The sequence below is a fragment of the Gossypium raimondii genome, chromosome 4 (genome assembly GCF_025698545.1).
Source record: "Gossypium raimondii isolate GPD5lz chromosome 4, ASM2569854v1, whole genome shotgun sequence".
Classification (NCBI taxonomy): domain Eukaryota; kingdom Viridiplantae; phylum Streptophyta; class Magnoliopsida; order Malvales; family Malvaceae; genus Gossypium; species Gossypium raimondii.
The window spans coordinates 35,077,722-35,102,606 of NC_068568.1; the positions used below are offsets into that span (position 1 = coordinate 35,077,722).

At 31.5% G+C, this 24,885-nt stretch overlaps 3 protein-coding genes across 3 annotated transcripts; all 3 read right to left on the minus strand.

Moving 5' to 3' along the window:
- Positions 1–220: 220 nt before the first annotated feature.
- LOC105779244 (agamous-like MADS-box protein AGL65) lies at positions 221–1,996 on the minus strand. The gene is made up of 8 exons (XM_012603015.2): positions 1,809–1,996; positions 1,603–1,662; positions 1,510–1,528; positions 1,337–1,420; positions 1,168–1,229; positions 526–622; positions 352–396; positions 221–244 (listed from the first exon to the last, which is right to left on the minus strand). The coding sequence occupies exons 1-8, from the start codon at positions 1,994–1,996 to the stop codon at positions 221–223; spliced, it is 579 nt and encodes a 192-aa protein (XP_012458469.1).
- Positions 1,997–3,974: 1,978 nt separating this feature from the next.
- On the minus strand, positions 3,975–5,754 carry LOC105778978 (agamous-like MADS-box protein AGL65). The gene is made up of 7 exons (XM_012602732.2): positions 5,567–5,754; positions 5,362–5,421; positions 5,269–5,287; positions 5,096–5,179; positions 4,930–4,991; positions 4,288–4,384; positions 3,975–4,165 (listed from the first exon to the last, which is right to left on the minus strand). The coding sequence occupies exons 1-7, from the start codon at positions 5,752–5,754 to the stop codon at positions 4,073–4,075; spliced, it is 603 nt and encodes a 200-aa protein (XP_012458186.1). The 3' UTR covers positions 3,975–4,072.
- Positions 5,755–20,528: 14,774 nt separating this feature from the next.
- LOC128040481 (uncharacterized) lies at positions 20,529–20,900 on the minus strand. The gene has a single exon (XM_052629244.1). The coding sequence runs from the start codon at positions 20,898–20,900 to the stop codon at positions 20,529–20,531; it is 372 nt and encodes a 123-aa protein (XP_052485204.1).
- Between the last annotated feature and the right edge of the window lie 3,985 nt (positions 20,901–24,885).

Here is a 24,885-nt window from a genome sequence, read left to right on the forward strand (position 1 = left end):
TTTTTTTACCAGCCTTCGTCATCTATTAATCGAAATATGTTAGCTTATTGAATTAAAGATGAGCCAGGAAATTTAAAAGCCCCTTCAAGGAGATATTATTCAAGAACAGGTTTAGATGGTACCTATATGATATATAATGCTATACTCTTATGAGTTCACTTATACTAATTTTAAAACATTGCATTAACAAAAATCACAAGTTTTGGACAGACGTCATAGTTTAAGTTCCTAGGTTCTCATTCCCCTGCACAACAACAAAAAACAACAACAACAACAAAAAACCCCATGTATTAGGTATTTTACTTATAGTTGAAAATGCATAAATAATTTCATGCTTATTGAAAGCCCAACCTCTGATTCTCTTTCTCTGATTTGCTGCTCGATTGTTAATTGATTCTGTGAAAAACAAAAAAATAAATTTGTTCAGTTTCATGCTTCACAATTTCATGCATTGAAAATTTATTTTCAGAACAAAAACTTTACACTTCATTAACATATAATATGTATGAAAAAGAAATAATGTACCTTCCTACTTCTGAGTCCATTAAGAGATTCAATGAGATGATCCTCCATCATCTTTATTTGGTTTATGTCCTCAACATTATTTGGGTTTCTCCAGTCTCTATCATTACAATATCACAAATTTTATTATTAGAATATTTCATCATCTATTAAATCGTGATTCATGTGTTGATATGTCCTTAAATCTTGACAATTAAGATTTGTGTGCATAATTAAAATCGATTCATACAATGATCTGCACATAAATATCAACACGTGACATTTACATATACAATCAAAATAAATCCCGACAAATGACATTTATATACAGAATCAAAAATGATTTATGCATTAAATTGTGCATCAATCTCGACACTTGACATTTACATAGAGAATCAGGATAAACCTAGACATGTGATATTTATATACAAAATCACAATAATTTTCAACACGTGATATTTTCGCACACAATCAAAATCATTTTATGCACCAATCTAAGCGTAAATCTTGACACTTGACATTTGCATACACAATCAATATTAATTAATATGTTGATCCATGCATAGTTCTAAACATATAACATCTACGTGGAGAGCCAAAATAAATCTCAAGACATGACACTCACATACAAAAATCAAAATCTTTAAATACTAGAATATTTCAAACCTTAGTATCTTGCTCTTTTGCACAAGTTTATGCTTTAGCTCTTGCAACTCATCTTCGTATAACTAGAGCAAAATAGAACAAAATAAAATAAAAAATTTGGATCTAAAAACCAATAAAAAAGGAAAAAAAAAAAGAATCATTATTTTTCAAGTTTAGGAAACCCATTTACCTTGTGGATATCAGCATTTGTGTCATGGGACAAGCTTAATGGATCAAACTCTGACTCCGAATTTTCATAAATTTTCTTCAACATCTTTATTTTTAAAAATAAATTTTAATTGTTAAAAAATAAATTTTTTATTTTTAATTTTAAAAAATCGCTAAATTGGTGTTGGAACATACCTCTATGGTATAGGCCCTCCTGGTGAAAAAAAAATTAGCTATTGATTTTTTTTAAAAAAAGAAAAAAGAAAAAATTTTATAAACATTATTTACCTTTCCTCGCGCTCCTCGAATGACAAATTCGACAGTCTCTTAAGAATACTACTTAACCCACTGGTTTGACCATTTTAAAAAAAAATTAGAAAAGGAAATTAAAAATAAAGATAAAATAAAGAAGATGGAACTAAAATTTTAATTGTAAAAGAAAATAATAATATTAACAACAGATAACAGATAAAAATTGGAATGAAGTAATTTACTTGGAATTTTTACCAACAAAAAGAGTTGGTCTACCAGATGGTGAAGAAAATAGAAGGGCAACATCAACTTCACACAATATATTAAGTTCTTTAGCTTTCTTCAGAATTCCTGTTTTACGCTTTGAATATTTTGCTTGTCTTGCTTTCAGGTCTTCCAATCTTTGGATTTTTAGTTTTTTTCTTCCCATCTCTCTTTTCTATGTGCTTTTTTAAATTCTTTTTTCTAGTTTTCAAAGGAAAAACCAATGGTATTTATATATGTAAATATGAGTTGTAATCATTTAATATGTAATTATTAGGAGAATCTAAGCTTATTTAAACCAATTAAATGCCACATTATTTTCCAGATTTGTTAATGTTTTTTTGTTGAATTCAATAACCCAAATTTTTCCATAAATATCCGGGTTCTTCTCTTTTTGTACTTTGATGTTTTTCACTTTCCATTTAGAGAATAAGAAAATTGAAAATAACGTGTGTGCGAAGATGGTACCACATTGGCTGATTTTTTTTCTCCCTCCAACTACCATTTCCATCCAATATTTATTTTAGGTTTCTATACCTTAATATTTAATTTGATATTAGACCAAATTATACGATTGAATAACTATTTGAGAAATATATAGCTACTTAATGGAAAAAAAATTCAAATATTAAATTAAACATTAAAATCAAACTCAAATATCAAACTAGAATAAAAAACTTGTACCAAATATAACATCCTATGAAATAACATATTAACCTAATTATTTTATATATTTGAACTCGATGTGCTTGAATATGAGACAACATTCAACTTCAAAATTTATTTCAAAATAATTTTTCCGCACACTTAAAATTTTACAAAATATTTTATGCTAAACTCTTCCATTCCAACAAAAAATGTCACAATTCACTTTTGTTATATCATTTTCTAAAAAATTGGATAAATTACAGATTTAGTGACCTTTATATGATTTGAATTACTTTTTAGTCACTGAACTTCAATAAGTTATGATATGATTACTAATGTTATCAATTTGTTACGTTTTGGAAACTAAGACGTCAACTTTGTAACAGTAAATTGCGTGACACGTTATGTCACCATGTCAAGAAACAAAATTGTATGCAAAATCATGTTAAAGTATCCCGCATGAGGAATATAACTGTCGAGAAAAATTTAACACAATAATATCAAAAAATTTTATCTTATCTTTATGTCTCGTAGATGTCGGGCAGCCATCGAGCCGTATCTTCTTGCATCCCTTTCGCTCAGGTTCCCATCAGGGAGTCTTGTCAGCTCAGTAAGCCACATATATGTTTTTATCTTCTGGAAGTAATCTTCTTTGATACTCAAGAAAAGGTATGTAGCATTGTAATTTGACCGGTGACATATTAGTCTATCAATCGATTTTTTCAATCTCGATTAGACTAAGAATGTGTTAAGATTATCCACTAATATAAGTTGTCTTTATGCATTACAATCCAATCGCATAATGTTGCTTAATATTACTTTAAACGATAGATAACTAGTGAGTCAATATTTGCTTTCATTTTACTTTGGGTGCAAAAATTGTTAAGGACAATAAATAAAATAGATTGTAGATTTTGTAAACCTAATGTATTCGAAAAATTATGAGTACATTGGTTTTACTAAACCAATTTGAGGGTAATATACACTAAAGGCACTAGATTCCAACAGTCTTGATGATGCTTAAAGTGTGTATCATTGATTCAAGATCAAGTGTCAAAGATCCTTAAATCCAAATCCAAATCAAATTTTCAAGTAAATACCACTTCGAACCCATATTCAAGATCAGATCTTGGCGATCCTAAATCAAATAATATTAACCCAAAATTCAGTTTGGAATACCTTTGGATTAATTTCAATAAAGCAACTCTCTGAACATATTTTCAAACATTTGATGTTTACCACATCGTTCCAATATCAAATTTAAACAACTTTCGAATTGAAGATTCAATAGAGAGAGTCAATTTTTTTTACCAGCCTTCGTCATCTATTAATCGAAATATGTTAGCTTATTGAATTAAAGATGAGCCAGGAAATTTAAAAGCCCCTTCAAGGAGATAATATTCAAGAATAGGTTCAGATGGTACCTATTTGATAAATAATATTGTACTCTTATGAGTTCATTTATACTAATTTTAAAACATTGCATTAACAAAAATCACAAGTTTTGGAAAGAAGTCATAGTTTAAGTTTCTAGGTTCTCATTCCCCTAGACAACAACAACAACAAAAAAAACCCCATGTATTAGGTATTTTACTTATAGTTGAAAATGCATAAATAATTTCGTGCTTATTGAAAGCCGAACCTCTGATTCTCTTTCTCTGATTTGCTGCTCCATTGCTAATTGATTCTGTGAAAAAAAAATTTTGTTCAGTTTCATTTTTAACAATTTCATGCATTGAAACTTTATTTTCAAAACAAAAACTTTACACTTCATTAACATGTAATACATATGAAAAAGAAATAATGTACCTTCCTGCTTCTAAGTCCATTAAGAGATGCAATGAGATGATCCTCCATCATCTTTATTTGGTTTAGGTCCTCAACATTATTTGGGTTTCTCCAGTCTCTATCATTACAATATCACAAATTTTATTATTAGAATATTTCATCATCTATTATATCGCGATTCATGTGTTGATATGTGCTTAAATCTTGACAATTACCATTTGTGTGCATAATTAAAATCGATTCATGCAATGATCTGCACATAAATATCAACACGTGACATTTACATATACAATCAAAGTAAATCCCGACAAATGAAATTTATATACGGAATCAAAATTGATTTATACATTAAATTGTGCATCAATCTCGACACTTGACATTTACATAGAGAATCAAGATAAACCTAGACACGTGATATTTATATACAAAATCACAATAATTTTCAACACGTGATATTTTCGCACACAATCAAAATCATTTTATGCACCAATCTAAGCGTAAATCTTGACACGTGACATTTGCATACACAACAAATATTAATTAATATGTTGATCCATGCATAGGTCTCGACATATAACATTTTCGTGGAGAGCCAAAATAAATCTCAAGACGTGACATTCACATACAAAAATCAAAATCTTTAAATACTAGAATATTTCAAACCTTAGTATCTTGCTCTTTTCCACAAGTTTATCCTTTAGCTCTTGCAGCTCATCTTTGTATAACTAGAGCAAAATAAAATAAAATAAAATAAAAAATTCGGATCTGAAAACCAATAAAAAAGAAAAAAAAAGAATCATTATTTTTCAAGTTTAGGAAACCCGTTTACCTTAAGGGTATCAGCATTTGTGTCATGGGACAAGCTTAATGGATCAAACTCTGACTCCGAATTTTCATAAATTTTCTTCAACATCTTCATTTTTAAAAATTAATTTTAATTTTCAAAAAATAGATTTTTTATTTTTAATTTTAAAAAATCGCTAAATTGGTGTTGGAACATACCTCTATTGTATAGGCCCTCCTGGTGAAAAAAAAAATTAGCTATTGATTTTTTTAAAGAAAGAGAAAATATAATATTTTATAAACATTATTTACCTTTCCTCGCGCTCCTCAAATGACAAATTCGACAGTCTCTTAAGAATACTACTTAACCCACTGGTTTGACCATTTAAAAAAAAATTAGAAAAGAAAATTAAAAATAAAGATAAAATAAAGAAAATGAAACTGAAATTTTAATTGTAAAAGAAAATAATAATATCAGTACATGATAACAGATAAAAATTAGAATGAAGTAATTTACTTGGAATTTTTACCAACATAAAGAGTTGGTCTACCAGATGGCGAAGAAAATAGAAGGGCAACATTAACTTCACACAATATATTAAGTTCTTTAGCTTTCTTCAGAATTCCTGTTTTACGCTTTGAATATTTTGCTTGTCTTGCTTTCAGGTCTTCCAATCTTTGGATTTTTAGTTTTTTTCTTCCCATCTCTCTTTTCTATGTGCTTTTTTAAATTCTTTTTTCTGGTTTTCAAAGGAAAAACCAATGGTATTTATATATGTAAATATGAGTTGTAATCATTTATTATGTAATTATTAGGAGAATCTAAACTTATTTAAACCAATTAAATGCCATGTTATTTTCCAGATTTGTTAATGCTTTTTTGTTGAATTTAATAACCAAAATTTTGCCAAAAATATTCGGGTTCTTCTCTTTTTGTACTTTGATGTTTTTCACTTTCCATTTGGAGAATAAGAAAATTAAAAATAATGTGCGTGCGATGATGGGACCACATTGGCTGATTTTTTTTTCTCCCTCCAACTCCCATTTCCATCTCAAATTTATTTTAGGTTTATATAGCTTAATATTTGATTTGATATTAGACCCGATTATACGATTGAATAAATATTTGATAAATATATAACTACTTAATAGAAAAAAATTCAAGTATTAAATTAAACATTAAACTGAAACTCAAATATCAAATTAGAATAAAAAAACTTGTACCAAATATAGCATCCTATGAAATAACATATTAACCTAATTATTTTATATATTTGAACTCGATCTGCTTGATTATGATACAACATTCAACTTCAAAATTTATTTCCAAATAATTTTTCCGGCACACTTAAAATTTTACAAAATATTTTATGCTAAACTCTTCCATCCCAACAAAAAGTCACAATTCACTTTTGTAATATCATTTTCTAAAAAATTGGTTCAATTACAGATTTACTGACTTTTATATGATTTGAATTACTTTTTAGTCACTGAACTTCAATAAGTTATGATATGATTACTAATGTTATCAATTTGTTACGTTTTGGAAACTAAGACGTCAACTTTGTAACAGTAAATTGCGTGACACGTTATGTCACCATTTCAAGAAACAAACTTGTATGCAAAATCATGTTAAAGTATCCCACATGAGGAATATAACAGTCGAAAAAAATTTAACACAATAATATCAAAAAATTTTATATTATCAATATGTCTCGTAGATGTCGGGCAACCATCGAGCCGTATCTTCTTGCGTCCCTTTCGCTCAGGTTCCCATCAGGGAGTCTTGTCAGCTCAGTAAGCCACATATATGTTTTTATCTTCTGGTAGTAATCTTCTTTGATACTCAAGAAAAGGTATGTAGCATTGTAATTTGACTGGTGACATTAGTCTTTCAATCGATTTTTTCAATCTCGATTAGACTAAGAATGTGTTAAGATTATCCACTAATATAAGTTGTCTTTACGCATTACAATCCAATCGCGTAATGCTGCTTAATATTACTTTAAACGATAGATAACCAGTGAGTCAATATTTACTTTCATTTTACTTTGCGTGCAAAATCCGTTGAGGACAATATATAAAATAGATTATAGATTTTATAAACCCAATGTATTCGAAAAATTACGAGTACATTTTTTTTACTAAACCAATTTGAGGGTAATATAAACTAAATGCACTAGATTCCAACAGTCTTGATGACGCTTAAAGTGTGTATTATTGATTCAAGATCAATTGTCAAAGATCCTTAAATCCAAATCAAAATCAAATCTTCAAGTAAGTACCACTCCGAACCCATTTTCAAGATCAGATCTTGGTGATCCTAAATCAAATAATATTAACCCAAAATTCGGACTGGATGACCTTTGGATTAATTTCAATAAAGCAACTCTCCAAACATATTTTCAAACATTTCATTTTTACCGCATCATTCCAATATCAAATTTAAACAACTTTTGAATTGAAGATTCACTAAAGAGAGTCAATTTTTTTTACCAGCCTTCGTCATCTATTAATCGAAATATGTTAGCTTATTGAATAAAAGATGAGCCAAGAAATTTAAAAGTTCCTTCAAGGAGATATTATTCAAGAACAGGTTTAGATGGTACCTATTTGATAAATAATATTGTACTCTTATGAATTCATTTATACTAATTTTAAAACATTGCATTAACAAAAATCACAAGCTTTGGGAGGAAGTCATAGTTTAAGTTTCTAGGTTCTCGTTCCCCTGCACAACAACAAAAAACAACAACAACAACAACAACAACAACAACAACAACAACAACAACAACAACAAACCCCATGTATTAGGTATTTTACTTATAGTTGAAAATGCATAAATAATTTCATGCTTATTGAAAGCCTAACCTCTGATTCTCTTTCTCTGATTTGCTGCTCCATTGCTAATTGATTCTGTGAAAAAAAAATTTGTTCAGTTTCATGCTTAACAATTTCATGCATTGAAAATTTATTTTTAGAACAAAAAATTTACACATCATTAACATATAAAACATATGAAAAAGAAATAATGTACCTTCTTGCTTCTGAGTCCATTAAGAGATGCAATGAGATGATCCTCCATCATCTTTATTTGGTTTAGGTCCTCGACATTATTTGGGTTTCTCCCGTCTCTATCATTACAATATCACAAATTTTATTATTAGAATATTTCATCATCTATTATATCATGATTCATGTGTGGATATGTGCTTAAATCTTTACAATTAACATTTGTGTGCATAATTAAAATCGATTCATACAATGATCTGCACATAAATATCAACACGTGACATTTACATATACATCCAAAATAAATCTCGAAAAATAACATTTATATACGGAATCAAAATCGATTTATGCATTAAATTGTGCATCAATCTCGGCACTTGACATTTACATAGAGAATCAAGATAAACCTAGATGTCGAAACCACTTTTAAAATTAGAAAAAAAGGGATCAACTTTGAGATGAAAATGGGAGTCTCCACCGATCTTTTAATGAGGTGTGATCGGATCACCTTGAAAACGATTTTAGGTCTACGAATTTTGAAAAAATAGGTTCGGGAGTCGGTTACGTACGAGGAAGGGTTAGCACCCTCGTAACGCCCAAAATCGCTACCAAATTGATTGTTTTATGTCTTAGGGTTAAAATTTTGAAAAGATTTTAAACATACGATCCTTTTAAAGCTTAAATTTGAATATACCAAAGTGAATAGCAAGATGTACCCATTTTGAAGAAATAAATGGCCACACTCAGTGAGTTAGAGTGCAACAATTCAATCGTCAAAATTAAGTATATCTTTTAATTTTCAAATTTTCAAATTCATGCATTTTGAGAAGGTTGTTCGGTCATTTAAATCAAACGAGAAATCAGAATCCAATAAGTTAGGTTTCGATTTCTCGAAGTCCTCAAACATCAAACATTGCCTTTATTACAGAATGTCACATCCAGTAAGTTAGGATCCAACATTTTGAAATCTTGAAAGCTTTATTTTTTAAAATTGTATGGTTTTACCAAAATGAATTCTTGATCATCCAAATTCATCGAGAAGAATTGAAACCTAGTAAGTTAGGGCACAATTCCATTGAAAACTTATGCACACCAAGCCTTTTTTGGGAACTATGAAATACAATGATTGTAGCGCTTTAATAAAATACAATTCTTACAAACAACATAATTGAATAGCAATATACAAAACAAATGATAAATGGCGACTAAATTTACATTGAGGAACAATAAAGCATATAATACATCAATATTAATAATTAGTTATCTAATAAATTAATAATTAAATTCCTAAAGATACTTTGATTACAAATAAAATAAATAAATAAAAATAATATGAAGAAAAACAATTTGATAATAATGCTAAAAACAAAGAAAATGTTTAAATGAATCTTTACAAAAGAATTGTAAGAAAAAAATCTTAGAATTAATATGTACAGTATAGTAATAATATATAAAAGTCAAAATAAGTAAAGTAGAATAGCAATTTTAAAATGGATAAAATATTTATGCAAAAAAAGGAAAATTTCAATTTGAAATTAATAGCACATCATTACATATACATATGTATACTATAAATAATTTAATATGATATACACATATATATAAAAAAATTTGAAGTTAAATGTATATATATACATATATGAAATAAAAAAGTATAAATTGTACTAAGACAATATAGAAATGTATAATAAAATAAAATAATAATACCTAAAAACATGAAATAATATCTTATAATAAAATAAAAGGATCTATATAATAAGGTTAAGAAAAAATAAAAATATAAAAATAAAAGACTAATAATAATAATAATGACTATTAAAAATAATAACAATAAATCAATTAATTTAATAAAAGTGGACCTATTTCGAATTCAAACAGAATTTTAAGGGCTGATTTGAAATAAATAGAAAAACAAACGAATTGAGAACGGCTTAAAATTAAAGGGACCATTATAGCAATTAAGCGCATAAATCCAGGCACTCAAACCTAATCATCGAAAACGATGTCGTTTAATCATGAACCCAATTGAAATTGGAACTAAATATGAGATAACAATTAAAAAACAGATAAAAACCGGATTGAAATGAAAAACAAATGCGGAGGGGCTTGTTGCGCAATAATCCTATCAGACGCAAAACGCGCGGATCCTTCCCTCGGGTCGGGTCACCGCGCGGGTCAAAGGCTGCTAAACGGCATCATTTGGAATTTCTATTTAAACCAAAATTTCTTAAAAAAAACATTTGACAGCTCTTGAAATAAATAAATAAAAACTGAGGCTTATTTGCTAGGGTTTCGGCCCTAGCTCTTTACACCGCTCCTCCGCCGCAATTCCACCGTGAACGGTGGTTGGAGCCTCACCACAAAGGGCTTTTTGGCTCATTTTCGTGCAGTTCCGAGGGCGTCTCCAGGTAAGACCTCTAACTCCCTCCTTTTTTTTATTTGCTCTATATATATACCTATATATGAGGTTAATAACAAACGGAAAAAGAAAGAAAAGCCATCGGAGAAGAAAACAGAACAGAAGAAAAAGAAAACCTTTTCCTGTGTATTGATTTCATTTTTTGATACAGTAAGCCTTTTTTTTCTCTGTTCTATTTGCCATCGGTTTATATACCAAAGAAATACAAAATAATAAAGGGAAGGAAAAAATCCAAAATCTGTCCTTTTTCGCTATTTTTGTTGTTTTTTCTTTTTCCTGCTTCTTTGTGTGCTGTTGGTTTTCTGCAGGTGTATAGAGGCCGTACAGTGACGTGGCACGGCACAGAGACCAGTTGGAGGCGCGTGGCGTGGAGCCGGTGGCGCACATGCGAGGACAGAGCTTGATTGCGGCGCGATGGCTTGCTGCAAGCTGTTAGGGTTTTCTGATTTATGGTTAAGGCTAGTGGGCATTCGGGCTAGGGTTGTATTTGGGTTTAATTTTGGGCTGGTAACTTGGATTTAGGTTTAATTTATTTTGGTTTGTAAACTGGACTGATTTTATTGGACTTTTAAAAAATTTTTATTTTTATATTTGGGTTTTAATATATGTATCGGGCCGGGTAAAATTTGGGTATTACACTAGATACGTGATATTTATATAGAACATCACAATAATTTTCAACACGTGATATTTTCGCACACAATCAAAATCATTTTATGCACCAATCTAAGTGTAAATTTTGACACGCGACATTTGCATACACAATAAATATTAATTAATATGTTGATCTATGCGTAGGTCTCGACATATAACATTAATAAATCTCAAGACGTGACATTCACATACACAAATCAAAATCTTTAAATACTAGAATATTTCAAACCTTAGTATCTTGCTCTTTTCCACAAGTTTATCCTTTAGCTCTTGCAACTCATCTTCGTATAACTAGAGCAAAATAAAATAAAAAATTCTAAAAAATTTGGATCTGAAAACGAATAAAAAAAAAGAATCATTATTTTTCAAGTTTAGGAAACCCATTTACCTTGAGGGTATCAGCATTTGTGTCATGGGACAAGCTTAATGGATCAAACTCTGACTCTGAATTTTCATAAGTTTTCTTCAACATCTTCATTTTTAAAAATTAATTTTAATTGTTAAAAAATAATTTTTTATTTTTATTTTTAAAAAATCGCTAAATCAGTGTTCGAACATACCTCTATTGTATAGGCCCTCCTGGTGAAAAAAAAGTTAGCTATTGATTTTTTTTTGTTTAAAAAGGAGAAAATACAATATTTTATAAACATTATTTACCTTTCCTCGCGCTCCTCGAATGACAAATTCGGCAGTCTCTTAAGAATACTACTTAACCCACTGGTTTGACCATTTTAAAAAAAATTAGAAAAGGAAATTAAAAATAAAGCTAAAATAAGGATGATGAAACTGAAATTTTAATAGTAAAAGAAAATAATAATATCAATACAGATAATAGATGAAAATTAGAATGAAGTAATTTACTTGGAATTTTTACCAACAAAAAGAGTTGGTCTACCAGATGGCGAAGAAAATAGAAGGGCAACATCAACTTCACACAATATATTAAGTTCTTTAGCTTTCTTCAGAATTCCTGTTTTACGCTTTGAATATTTTGCTTGTCTTGCTTTCAGGTCTTCCAATCTTTGGATTTTTATTTTTTTTCTTCCCATCTCTCTTTTCAATGTGCTTTTTTAAGTTCTTTTTTATGGTTTTCAAAGGAAAAAACCAATGGTATTTATATATGTAAATATGAGTTGTAATCATTTATTATGTAATTATTAGGAGAATCTAAGACTATTTAAACCAATTAAATGCCATGTTACTTTCTAGATTTGTTAATGTTTTTTTGTTGAATTCAATAACCCAAATTTTGCCTAAAATTTTCGGGTTCTTCTCTTTTTGAACATTGATGTTTTTCACTTTCCATTTAGAGAATGAGAAAATTAAAAATAATGTGCGTGCGATGATAGGACCACATTGGCTGATTTTTTTTTCTCCCTCCAACTCCCATTTCCATCCCATATTTATTTTCGGTTTATATAGCTTAATATTTAATTTGATATTAGACCAAATTATATGATTGAATAAATATTTGATAAATATATAGCTACTTAATAGAAAAAAATTCAAGTATTAAATTAAACATTAAAATCAAACTCAAATATCAAATTAGAATAAAAAAAACTTATACCAAATATAAAATCCTATGAAATAACATATTAACCTAATTATTTTATATATTTGAACTTGATCTACTTGAATATGATACAACATTCAACTTCAAAATTTATTTCAAAATAATTTTTCAGGCACTCTTAAAATTTTACAAAATATTTTATGCTAAACTCTTCCATTCGAATAAAAATGTCACAATTCACTTTTGTTATATCATTTTCTAAAAATTGGATAAATTACAGATTTAATGACTTTTATATGATTTGAATTACTTTTTAGTCACTAAACTTCAGTAAGTTATGATATGATGACTAATGTTATCAATTTGTTATGTTTTGGAAACTAAGACGTCAACTTTGTAACAATAATTTGCGTGACACGTTATGTCACCATTTCAAGAAACAAAATTGTATGCAAAATCATGTTAAAGTATCCCGCATGAGGAATATAACAGTCGAGAAAATTTTAACACAATAATATTGAAAATTTTTATGTTATCTTTATGTCTCATAGATGTCGGCAACCATCGAGCCGTATCTTCTTGCATCCCTTTCACTAAGGTTCCCATCAGGGAGTCTTGTCAGCTAAGTAAGCCACATATATGTTTTTATCTTCTGGAAGTAATCTTCTTCAATACTCAAGAAAAGGTATCTACGCATTGTAATTTGACAGGTGACATATTAGTCTTTCAATCGATTTTTTCAATCTCGATTAGACTAAGCATGTGTTAAGATTATCCACTAATATAAGTTGTCTTTAGGCATTACAATCCAATCGCGTAATGCTGCTTAATATTACTTTAAACGATAGATAACCAGTGATTCAATATTTTATTTCATTTTACTTTACGTGCAAAAACCGTTGAGGACAATATATAAAATAGAGTGTAGATTTTATAGCCTAATGTATTCGAAAAATTACGTGTACATTGGTTTTACTAAACCAATTGAGGGTAATATACACTAAAGGCACTAGATTCCAACAGTCTTGACGACGCTTAAAGTGTGTATCATTGATTCAAGATCAAGTGTCAAAGATCCTTAAATCCAAATCAAATTTTCAAGTAAGTACCACTCCGAACCCATTTTCAAGATCAGATCTTGGCGATCCTAAAGTAAATAATATTAACCCAAAATTCAGTCTGGAATACCTTTGGATTAATTTCAATAAAGCAACTCTCCAAACATATTTTCAAACATTTCATTTTTACCGCATCATTCCAATATCAAATTTAAACAACTTTCGAATTGAAGCTTCACTAGAAAGTGTCAATTTTTTTTACCAGCCTTCGTCATCTATTAATCGAAATATGTTAGCTTATTGAATTAAAGACGAGCCAGGAAATTTAAAAGCCCCTTCAAGGAGATATTATTCAAGAACAGGTTTAGATGGTACCTATTTGATAAATAATATTGTACTCTTATGAGTTCATTTATACTAATTTTAAAACATTGCATTAACAAAAATCACAAGTTTTGGAAGGAAGTCAAAGTTTAAGTTTCTAAGTTCTCATTCCCCTCCACAACAACAAAAAACAACAACAACAACAACAAAAAACCCCATGCATTATGTATTTTTCTTATAGTTGAAAATGCATAAATAATTTCATGCTTATTGAAAGCCCAACCTCTGATTCTCTTTCTCTGATTTGCTGCTCCATTGCTAATTGATTCTGTGAAAAACAAAAAAATAATTGTTCAGTTTCATGCTTAACAATTTTATGCGTTGAAACTTTATTTTCAGAACAAAAACTTTACACTTCATTAGCATATAATACATATGAAAAAGAAATAATGTCCATTCCTGCTTCTGAGTCCATTAAGAGATGCAATGAGATGATCCTCCATCATCTTTATTTTGTTTAGGTCCTCGAGATTATTTGCGTTCCTTTAGTCTCTATCATTACAATATCACAAATTTTATTGTTAGAATATTTCATCATCTATTATATCGTGATTCATGTGTTGATATGTGCTTAAATCTTGACAATTAACATTTGTGTACATAATTAAAATCGATTCATACAATGATCTGCACATAAATACCAACACGTGACATTAACATATACAATCAAAATAAATCCCGACAAATGACATTTATATACAGAATCAAAATTGATTTATGCATTAAATTGTGTATCAATCTCGACACTTGACATTTACAGAGAGAATCAAGATAAACCTAGAGATGCGACATTTATATACAAAATCACAATAATTTTCAACACGTGATATTTTCGCACACAATCAAAATCATTTTATGCACCAATCTAAGCGTAAATCTTGACACGTGACATTTGCATACACAGTCAAAATTAATTAATATGTTGATCCATGCATAGATCTCGACATATAACATTTACGTGAAGAGCCAAAATAAATTTCAAGACGTGACATTCACATACACAAATCAAAATCTTTAAATACTAGAATATTTCAAACCATAGTATCTTGCTCTTTTCCACAAGTTTATCCTTTAGCTCTTGCAGCTCATCTTCGTATAACTAGAGCAAAATAAAATAAAATAAAAAATTCGGATCTGAAAACCAATAAAAAAGAAAAAAAAGAATCATTATTTTTCAAGTTTAGGAAACCCATTTATAGAAATTTTAATTGTAAAAGAAAATAATAATATCAATACAGATAACGGATAAAAATTAGAATGAAGTAATTTACTTGGAATTTTTACCAACAAAAAAAGTTGGTCTACCAGATGGCGAAGAAAATAGAAGGGCAACATCAACTTCACACAATATATTAAGTTCTTTAGCTTTCTTCAGCATTCTTATTTTACGCTTTGAATATTTTGCTTGTCTTGCTTTCAGGTCTTCCAATCTTTGGATTTTTAGTTTTTTTCTTCCCATTTCTATTTTCTATGTGCTTTTTTAAATTCTTTTTTCTGGTTTTCAAAGGAAAAACCAATGGTATTTATATATGTAAATATGAGTTGTAATCATTTATTATGTAATTATTAGGAGAATCTAAGACTATTTAAACCAATTAAATGCCACGTTATTTTCTAGACTTGTTAATGCTTTTTTGTCGAATTCAATAACCCAAATTTTGCCAAAAATTTTCGGGTTCTTCTCTTTTTGTACTTTGCTTGTTTTCACTTTCCATATAGAGAATAAGAAAATTGAAAATAACCTGCGTGCTATGATGGGACCACATTGGCTGATTTTTTTTCTCCCTCCAACTCTCATTTCCATCCCATATTTATTTTAGGTTTATATACCTTAATATTTAATTTGATATTTGACCAGATTATATAATTGAATAAATATTTGATAAATATATAGCTACTTAATAGAAAAAAATTCAAGTATTAAATTAAAAATTAAAATCAAACTCAAATATCAAATTAGAATAGAAAAACTTGTACCAAAATAACATTCTATGAAATAACATATTAACCTAATTATTTTATATATTTGAACTCGATTTGCTTGAATATGATACAACATTCAACTTCAAAATATATTTCAAAATAATTTTTCAGCACTCTTAAAATTTTACAAAATAATGTTAAACTCGTCCATCCCAATAAAAATGTCACAATTCACTTTTGTAATATCATTTTCTAAAAAATTGGATAAATTACAGTTTTAATGACTTTTATATGATTTGAATTATGTTTTAGTCACTGAACTTCAATAAGTTACGGTATGATTCCTAATGTTATCAATTTGTTACATTTTGGAAGCTAAGACGTCAACTTTGTAACAGTAAATTGATGTGACACGTTATGTCACAATTTCAAGAAACAAACTTGTATGCAAAATCATGTTAAAGTATCCGGCATGAGGAATATAACGGTCGAGAAAATTTTAACACAATAATATTAGAAAATTTTAAGTTATGTTTATGTCTCGTAGATTTCGGGCAGCCATCGAGCCGTATCTTCTTGCATCCCTTTCATTAAGGTTCCCATCAGGGAGTCTTCTCAGTACAGTAAGCCACATATATGTTTTTATCTTCTGGAAGTAATCCGTTTCGATACTCAAGAGAAGGTATCTCCCCACTCTGATTTGACAGGTGACATATTAGTCTTTCAATCAATTTTTTCAATCTCGTTTAGACTAAGAATGTGTTAAGATTATCTACTAAAGATAATATTTAACAAAGAATTCATGGGTGCTTCCATACAAACAGAAAAAGAGAGTAATCACAATTATTTAGAAATAAATAAGAAAGAATCGAGTGGAGAATACTATTCCTAGACAACTCGACTGAATCTTTCCATTCCCTCTTATCTTGCACTTAGGTATTCTCATCAAAAGCTAATCTACATCAATTTTCACGTTAGCTTACCTGTGAGAGGCTTAAGATGCCATAGCTGCAAGCTTCAAGGTAGGATGAAGAAGATGATGGTCAAGAAAAAGCTCTCTCTTTTTTTTTTCATGTCTACCTTTTATGTCCTCCTCCAACAGTACAGGTGTCCATTTTCTCAGAATTATTCTTTCATTGTACGTACAAGTTGGTTATACCAGACTGGACAGCTCACAAATTTTTAGTTCTTATCCGGACAACTGTCAGGTGCGGCGACAATTCTGGACGCAATCTGAAATTAACTCATGCAGCGACATTAATGCAAAAAGATATCAAAATTAAGGATAAAATAGGCTAGGATTCACTGAGTTATAAAATGCAATTTACTAAACTGAAAAAGCTAAAATATATGCTAAGGATAACTAAATGAGAACAATTTAACCAATAAGTAAGGAGGAAAACCTATGTTCTTTCTAGTACTATCACGCCCCCAAACTTGAGTTTTTACTTGTCCTCTAGTAAAACAGAAACTAGCAAGGCTACAAAAATTTTACTAAGGCAAATGATCATTCTAGCAACTTGAACCCTCTAAATTCCCAATGAATGAATCACATTCAGATGAAACAATATTGCATCGACAATACATAAGTATGAATGAATAAGGTTGCAACTTCATCAATGTTGGCATCATGCTTCAAACCCTCAGTTCTATCTACCAATACAACATTTATTGCATAATACTAAGTATTTATATTATATATATTTTCAGAATAAAGGATATCATTGCATTACTATACCCTTGTTCCTGAGAAGTAACGATGGAGTGCAACAAACCCATAGGGAGTACGTAATTGCGCCGACACACACTCATACAACGATAGCCTTTGGCCAGATTGATTTTTCTAACGCTTGTATTGGAGTGTTCCCTCTTTAAAATTTCAGACTACACCCACTTTGAAGTGTCTCTAATTTATAACTATATATATATAAGTTGCTGTAAAAAGTAGATTCATTCCAGATTTAAGGAATGATAGCAGTCATCCATTACTAATGCAACCTAATCCTTTCATCAAAGAATTGAAGCTACAACCTTCTGTCAAATTTATCCAACTCATTCATTGATAATTCACATGATTCAAGAATTAAGCATCGAATGTAACAAAAATTTTTGAACAATTTTCATTAACTATAATTAAACCTTGCATGCTTCATTACTGAATTTTTTTTTTTGAAATTTGTCCCCAATGCACTAACATAAAAATATAATGACAATAAAAATGCAATGACAATGTGTACTTACCAAAATAAAATGTACGGCTACATGCAATGCATGAATACTATAGCGATGTGGCTACACGATGTTTCTTCCTCTTCCTTTTCTTCTCCTCATTCTTTAATTTTTTATCCTTAGAGCACTTTCTCTTCTTTTCTTTGGGCTTCGCATGGTCCTCGGATTGCTCTTCAATTTTCAGCTCTACCCTGGCTTCATCAGCTGCTTCCTGTGTAGGAGAGGGCACCTGGAGTGGTCCAGTGTAGACTACTATTGCCAATGAATTGCATTACTTCTCACTGGTAATCTCAGCAACTTCCGCTGGTCTCACTCCATCTCGCTCTAAGTTATCAATATTTGCACCCACAGGCTCGAGTGCAGTGGTAATGTTTACAACAGAATCTTCCTCTTCTTTTTCTTTTTCTTTTTCTTTTTTTCATCATCAACAACTTCTTCTTTTTTAGCAGCAACTTCCTCTTCTACAGCAGCAACTTCCTTCTCAACAATAGTGTCCTCTTGATCAGCAAAAATACCATCCTCGAACAAGTTATCAATCTTTCGCAGGCATTCTTCAATGTCCCTGGATTCCTCTTCTTTGTCATTATTAGATACTTGCACAATAGGAAGGGATGCAACCAATTTCTCTCAATCTTCTTAGTCATCATCCGAAAATGAGAGCTCATAATTTTGAATGATTGGTGGAAACACTAGGAATTCTTGTAGTGGGGATGAGCTTAATTGGCTTAATGTGGCTACAATAGAACTATTTCAAGCTTTGGTATAAGCATAAAACAAATTTAGGGATTTCTCCATATCCTCTATTGTAGCGACAAGCCTGATCTGCTTATTGTTGATGGAATTGACCAATTTTTTGACATCTTTCATTTTGCATGATAATGATGTCTCTGCATTCAGTTTTGTTCCTTTGCTATCAGCTTTGGTTTTGCCCTTCCTTGTTTTGCTTGTTTCTGCCTCTTTCAGTATCGACGTATCTTTGCCGTGAGTCATTCTTTCTATAGAGGCTTCATTGATCAGGCCCTCTTTTTTCAGGACTTCCTTACCATCACGGGGCACGATTCCTCTTTGCTGGCACAGTAACATCACCAATGATGGGAAAACCAAGATTTCGATTAGTTTGAATTAACGGTGGAATGTTTCGACATCAATCTTTCTGCCCTTGACGATGGAATGTATTAGACACATTCTATCGAGGGTGACTGTGGTGCTGTGAGTAGAGGGCTTTAGCCTGTAGTTGACAAAATGAAACCAAATTTTGCTTTGCAGCGTCAGGAAGCGATGGTGTATCATATAATTCTTTTAATGGGAACTGGTCCACAATGCTCCTTCAACACACAATTCTTTCACCAACAGCTCTCGTTTTTCATCTGTGATATCCTCAATAAGCTCAGAGTGTTCGTCTACATCCACCTTGGTGTTGTATGGCTCGTTGATTTTTTTAACGTCCCATGGATTCAGCCTTGTCGAACAAAAATGAACTCTAACTCATGAGTAGAAAGGTTAGCATAAAATTCACACACCAGTGAAGGAGAATAGCTTTCAGAATGGGTGCAAAAAGTTTCTCACTTCAACTTCGAGATGGTTTTGTAGACTTGCTTACCCAAGTCTTGTTGTTGAGAAAGGGAAATGCCTTGTTCGAGTGGAAGTTTCGCTTCAACATGTTGTCTTGAAATCGTTCTTTTATCACTTTATTCAAAAAGATTATTGGCTCATTTTTCTGTACTAGCTTGGGGGATTTCGATTCACAAACTGTAATAGCAAAGGATACATGTTCTTCAGCAAATTTGGTGGCTTTCTTGACCGAGCATCTCATTTTCGCCATCTTTTGTTGAGGCAAAACGATTTAAAGAGGAAAAGATATGATCTTGCGAAGAGAAAGGAAATAAAAATGGTTGCTTAAATGCGTTACAGTCGGTACAGTGGGGGAGGATTTATAGTGAGTGAAAGAGGAAGATGGAGAGGCATGTTGTTTGGTGGAGAAATATAAAGCTAGCGGGAATAGTTGTGTCCAATAGAAATTGTGCCCACTCAGAAGGATCAAACGGCTGAGTGATTTTTGATCCAACGGTGGAATCTAAATTTCCTTGAATTCTAATGAGTTATAAATGGTAGTCCAAAATTACGAAATGTGTTGACAGCAAAATTTCAATGCGTCAACAAAGGTACCTAGTTATTCTCCAAAAAGGAAGGAAAACAAACTTTAACAAAAAATAAATAAAATAAACTAAAATCACGGAGTAATAATTAAAAATTAAAACTTTTCGACCAATTTAATGGTCTCTGCTTACTTTTTATCACTGTTGCCAAAATAGTGTTTCAGTCTCTGTCCATTTACTTTGAACTGGTGTCCATCACTTAAATCTCGAATTGTGACTGCACCATGAGGAAATACATCGAGAACTTCAAAAGGTCCAGAACAACGTGAACAAAATTTACCTGGGTGCAATTTAATTCGAGAATTGAATAATAAAACTTGTTGACCAGCGATAAATTGTCGCTGTACAATAACCTTGTCAAGCCATTGTTTGGTCTTTTCCTTATAAATCACAGCATTTTCATAGGCATTTCTCTGAATCTCCTCTAGTTCAGTGATATCCAACAGTCTTTTCTTTCCAGCCACTTCATAGTTCATGTTCACTTGCTTAATTGCCCACATTGCTTTGTGTTCTAGTTTAACTGGCAAGTGACATGCTTTCCCAAAAACCAATTGATACAGCGACATCCCTAATGGAGTTTTGTATGTTCTCCGCTGCCCATAAAGCGTCATTCAATCGGAAAGATAAATCTTTCCTCGAAATTTTTACAACCTTCTTGAGAATGTTCTTAATTTTTCGATTCAATACTTTGGCATGTCCATTGGTTTGCGAATGATAAGTAGTAGTCATTCTATGATTAACTCCATATCTCTTTAGTGCAGTTGCCACTTGGTTGCAATGAAAGTGTGTACCCTGATCACTAATCAATGCCTTTGGTGTGCCGAAGCGGGTGAGTATATGCTTATAAAAAAATTTTAGTACTGTCTTTGCATCATTCTTTGGGACTGCAGCAGCTTCAACCCACTTTGAGACATAGTCAATAGCTACTAATATATAAATATTTCCAAATGAACTGGAAAGCAGACCCATAAAATCCATACCCCAAACATTTAATAATTACCTCCATAATTGGTTACTGCAATATTTCATTACGTCAGGATATAGAACCGGTACGCTGACACCTATCGCATTGATTCACAAAATTGTGGGCGTTTTTGAATAATGACGGCTAGTAGAATTCTGATTGGAGAACTTTAGTAGCAGTTCTCATACCACTAAAATGACCTCCAAAAGGAGCATAATGACAATGCTTCAGGATTGAAAGCATCTCCTCTTCTGGAACACAACGTCGAATGATGTTGTCATTGCATACCTTGAATAAATACGACTCGTTCCAATGATACTTCAATACGTCACGAAGAAATCTTTTTTTATGGTCTGTGACACCCAATGGGAGTTCTCCACACACTAGATAATTAACAAAATCTGCATGCCAAGGAGTTGCATATACAGCAAATAACTTCTCATCTGAGAATGCTTCGACAATTTGAAGTATGTTTCCGTCTTCGCTACTAACTTCTAATCAAGACAGATGGCCTGCAACTTGATTCTCTAAACCCTTACGGTCTTTTATCTTGATGTCAAATTCTTACAACAATAATATCTAGCGTATCAGTCTTGGTTTGGCATCCTTTTCTGCAAAGAGATATCTCAACGCCGAGTGATCAGTGAATACAATAACCTTTGCACCGATAAGATAGGAACAAAACTTGTTGAAAGCAAAAACTACATCCAACAATTCTTGCTCTATGGTGGTATAATTGAATTGAGTCTTTGCAAGAGTTTTGCTAACATAATAGATGGCATGACATAGTTTTCACTTTCATTGTCTTAGAACCGCACCCACAGCAAAGTCGTTTGCATCACACATAACTTCAAAAGGTTGAGACCAATCTGGTGCAGAGGCAATTGTTGCATTCACTAGCTATTTTTTTAACTGAATAAAGGCATCTAGACATGCATCGTCAAAGAAGAACTTTTGATTCTATTCCAGTAATGAGCATAAGGGCTTTGCAGTTTTTGAAAAATCTCTAATAAACCTTTGGTAAAACCCCACATGTCTAAGAAAATTACGAATACCTTTCACGTTTGCTGGTGGAGGTAATTTCTCAATGATTTCCTCCTTAGCTTTGTCTAATTGAATTCCTTAACTAGAGATGCGATGTCCTAACACAATGCTTTCAGTTGCCATGAAATGACATTTTTCCCAATTCAGGACAAGATGTGTGTCCTCACATCGCTTCAATACTTTATACAAATTGTCAACACAATTATCAAAACCATTCCCATAGACTGAGAAATCATCCATAAAAACCTCTAAAGAGTTTTCGATCATATCTGAGAATATTACCATCATGCACCTTTGAAATGTGGCTGGTGCGTTTCAAAGAGGGAAAGACATACGGCAAAAAAGTGAAAGTACCAAAAGGGCAGGTGAGGGTTGTTTTCGCCTGATCCTCCAGTGCAATAGCAATTTGATTGTACCCAGAATAGTCGTCTAAAAAGAAATAATAAGCCTTTTTAGCAATTCGATCTAGCTTTGGCCAATAAAAGAAAGTGGGAAGTGATACTTCTTTGTGGTTGCATTCAATTTGTGTTAATTCATACAAACTCGCCATTCCGTGGGAATACGTGTAGGAATTAATTTGTCATTATCGTTGTGAACCACAGTGATGCCACTCTTTTTAGGTACGCATTGCACTAGACTTACCCAATTGCTATCAGAAGTCGGGTAAATAATTCCAGCATCAAGCCATTTTATGATTACCTTCTTGACAACTTTCTTCATCTTTTTGTTTAATCTTCTTTGCTGTTCAATCAATTGCTTGCCTTCATCTTCCAACTTGATCTTCTGCAAGCAAAAAGAAGGACTAATACCTTTAATATCGGCAGTACTCCAAGCAATAGCTTGTTTATGTTGCTTGAGAATATGGACCAATTTCTCTTCTTGAGTTACATCCAGTGTTGTGGAGACAATAACTAGGAGAGTATTGTGCTCACCCAGAAAAACATATTTAAGATGATGATGTAGTGGTTTCAATTCCAGAGTAGGAGCTTCTTCAATAGATGGTTTGAAAATTGGGGTTGTTCTGTTGGCCAGGTATAAAGATTCAATCTGCCATCCATGCTTGAGTTTAAGATTATTAGCTTCAACCATGTTGTCACAATCATCTAAAGACTCGGCATCAGATGTCACTGCAAACTCTTCAGAAAGTACTGTGCTTTGGTCATCGAATTCTTCCTTAATTAGATCATCTAGCACATCGACAGTATGGCATTCTTCTCTGTCCTTGCATTGAATAGATTCAAAAACACTGAAGGTGACTTGCTTATCATTAAGTCGTATAGTTAGTTCACCTTTGTAAACATCAATAAGAGTTTGCCCGGTGGCTAAAAATGGTCGTCCCAAGATTATGGGAACTTCTTTGCCTGTCTTGGAGTCAAGTATGATAAAATTCCAAAAAATGAATTTATCCACACGATCTAAGACATCTTTGATTTTCCCTTCAGGTTGAGCCAAGGATTGATCGGTTAGTTGTAATGTCACTGCAGTAGATAGTGGCATTAGGTTAATGCTAGCTCCTAAGTCGCATAAATTCTTGCCCAAATAATGATTGCCAATTGAACATGGGATGGTAAAACTCCCAGGATCTTTCAATTTAGGGGGCAAATTGTTTGTCAAAATAGTACTACAGCCTTCTGTGAGTTCAATAGTTTCAATACCAGTGAGCTTCTTCTTCTTGGACAAGAGGTCTTTCATAAATTTCTCATTACTCAAAATTTGTACCATAACGTCTACTAAAGGAATGTTAATCTGCAGTTGCTTCAGTGTGTCAAGGAACTGTTGATACTATTTATCATGCTCATTCTTCTTGAATCTTTGTGGGAAAGATAAAGGTAGAGATACATCTACTTGCGCCAACACCTTTGATTGCGTCGACAATTTTGAAGGTCGGACATTAGGAATATGAGTGACAATTTATGGAACTTTTTTGTCTGATGCATCGACAAACTCTTTAAATTCAACCTTCTCACCAATGATCACTCCATCCGTATCTTGAGGTGATACAGTAGAGTCTATAAACGGTTCGCCAGTTTTTTTACCACTCCTAAGAGTGATAGCCTTACAATGTTCTTTCCCCCTCGGATTGGGATTTTTCGTGTCACTAGGTAATAAGCCTAGTGGTCGAGTATTCATATTCGAAGCAAGTTGTCCTAATTGTGCCTCCAATGCTCGAATCAAAGATGAATTCCCTTGTACGATAGCTTCCGTGCGAGTAATATGCTCTCGCATTAATGCTTCAAGAGTTGCTAACGGGTTAAAAGTAGAAGCTTGAGTGTACAGTTGTTGTCGATGTCCTTGAACATGTTGATTCTGTATTGAAGAGTGTTGTGGTTGCATCAGATTTTGGTGTGGATGTTTCTGCCCTTGTTGTGGATGCATCTGAGTGTGCTGATTGTAGTTCTGCTATTGTTGATTTTTAATTCTCTTGTCTTCGATTATAATTTCCCTGAGTAGATGTATTCCCATTTCTGAATGTTGTA

What these genes read in the sequence shown, in the direction of transcription:
- LOC105778978 (XM_012602732.2), bottom strand. Translation starts at nt 5,754, where the DNA reads ATGGGAAGAAAAAAACTAAAAATCCAAAGATTGGAAGACCTGAAAGCA. An exon ending in TATGTTGGTAAAAATTCCAA is followed by an intron (nt 5,422 to 5,566) that starts GTAAATTACTTC and finishes TGGTCAAACCAG; the next exon opens with TGGGTTAAGTAGTATTCTTA. An exon ending in CAAATGCTGATACCCTTAAG is followed by an intron (nt 4,992 to 5,095) that starts GTAAACGGGTTT and finishes ATTTTGCTCTAG; the next exon opens with TTATACAAAGATGAGCTGCA.
- LOC128040481 (XM_052629244.1), bottom strand. Translation starts at nt 20,900, where the DNA reads ATGTGGGCAATTAAGCAAGTGAACATGAACTATGAAGTGGCTGGAAAG.
- LOC105779244 (XM_012603015.2), bottom strand. Translation starts at nt 1,996, where the DNA reads ATGGGAAGAAAAAAACTAAAAATCCAAAGATTGGAAGACCTGAAAGCA. An exon ending in TTTGTTGGTAAAAATTCCAA is followed by an intron (nt 1,663 to 1,808) that starts GTAAATTACTTC and finishes TGGTCAAACCAG; the next exon opens with TGGGTTAAGTAGTATTCTTA. An exon ending in TCAGAGAAAGAGAATCAGAG is followed by an intron (nt 245 to 351) that starts GTTGGGCTTTCA and finishes GTTGTTGTGCAG; the next exon opens with GGGAATGAGAACCTAGGAAC.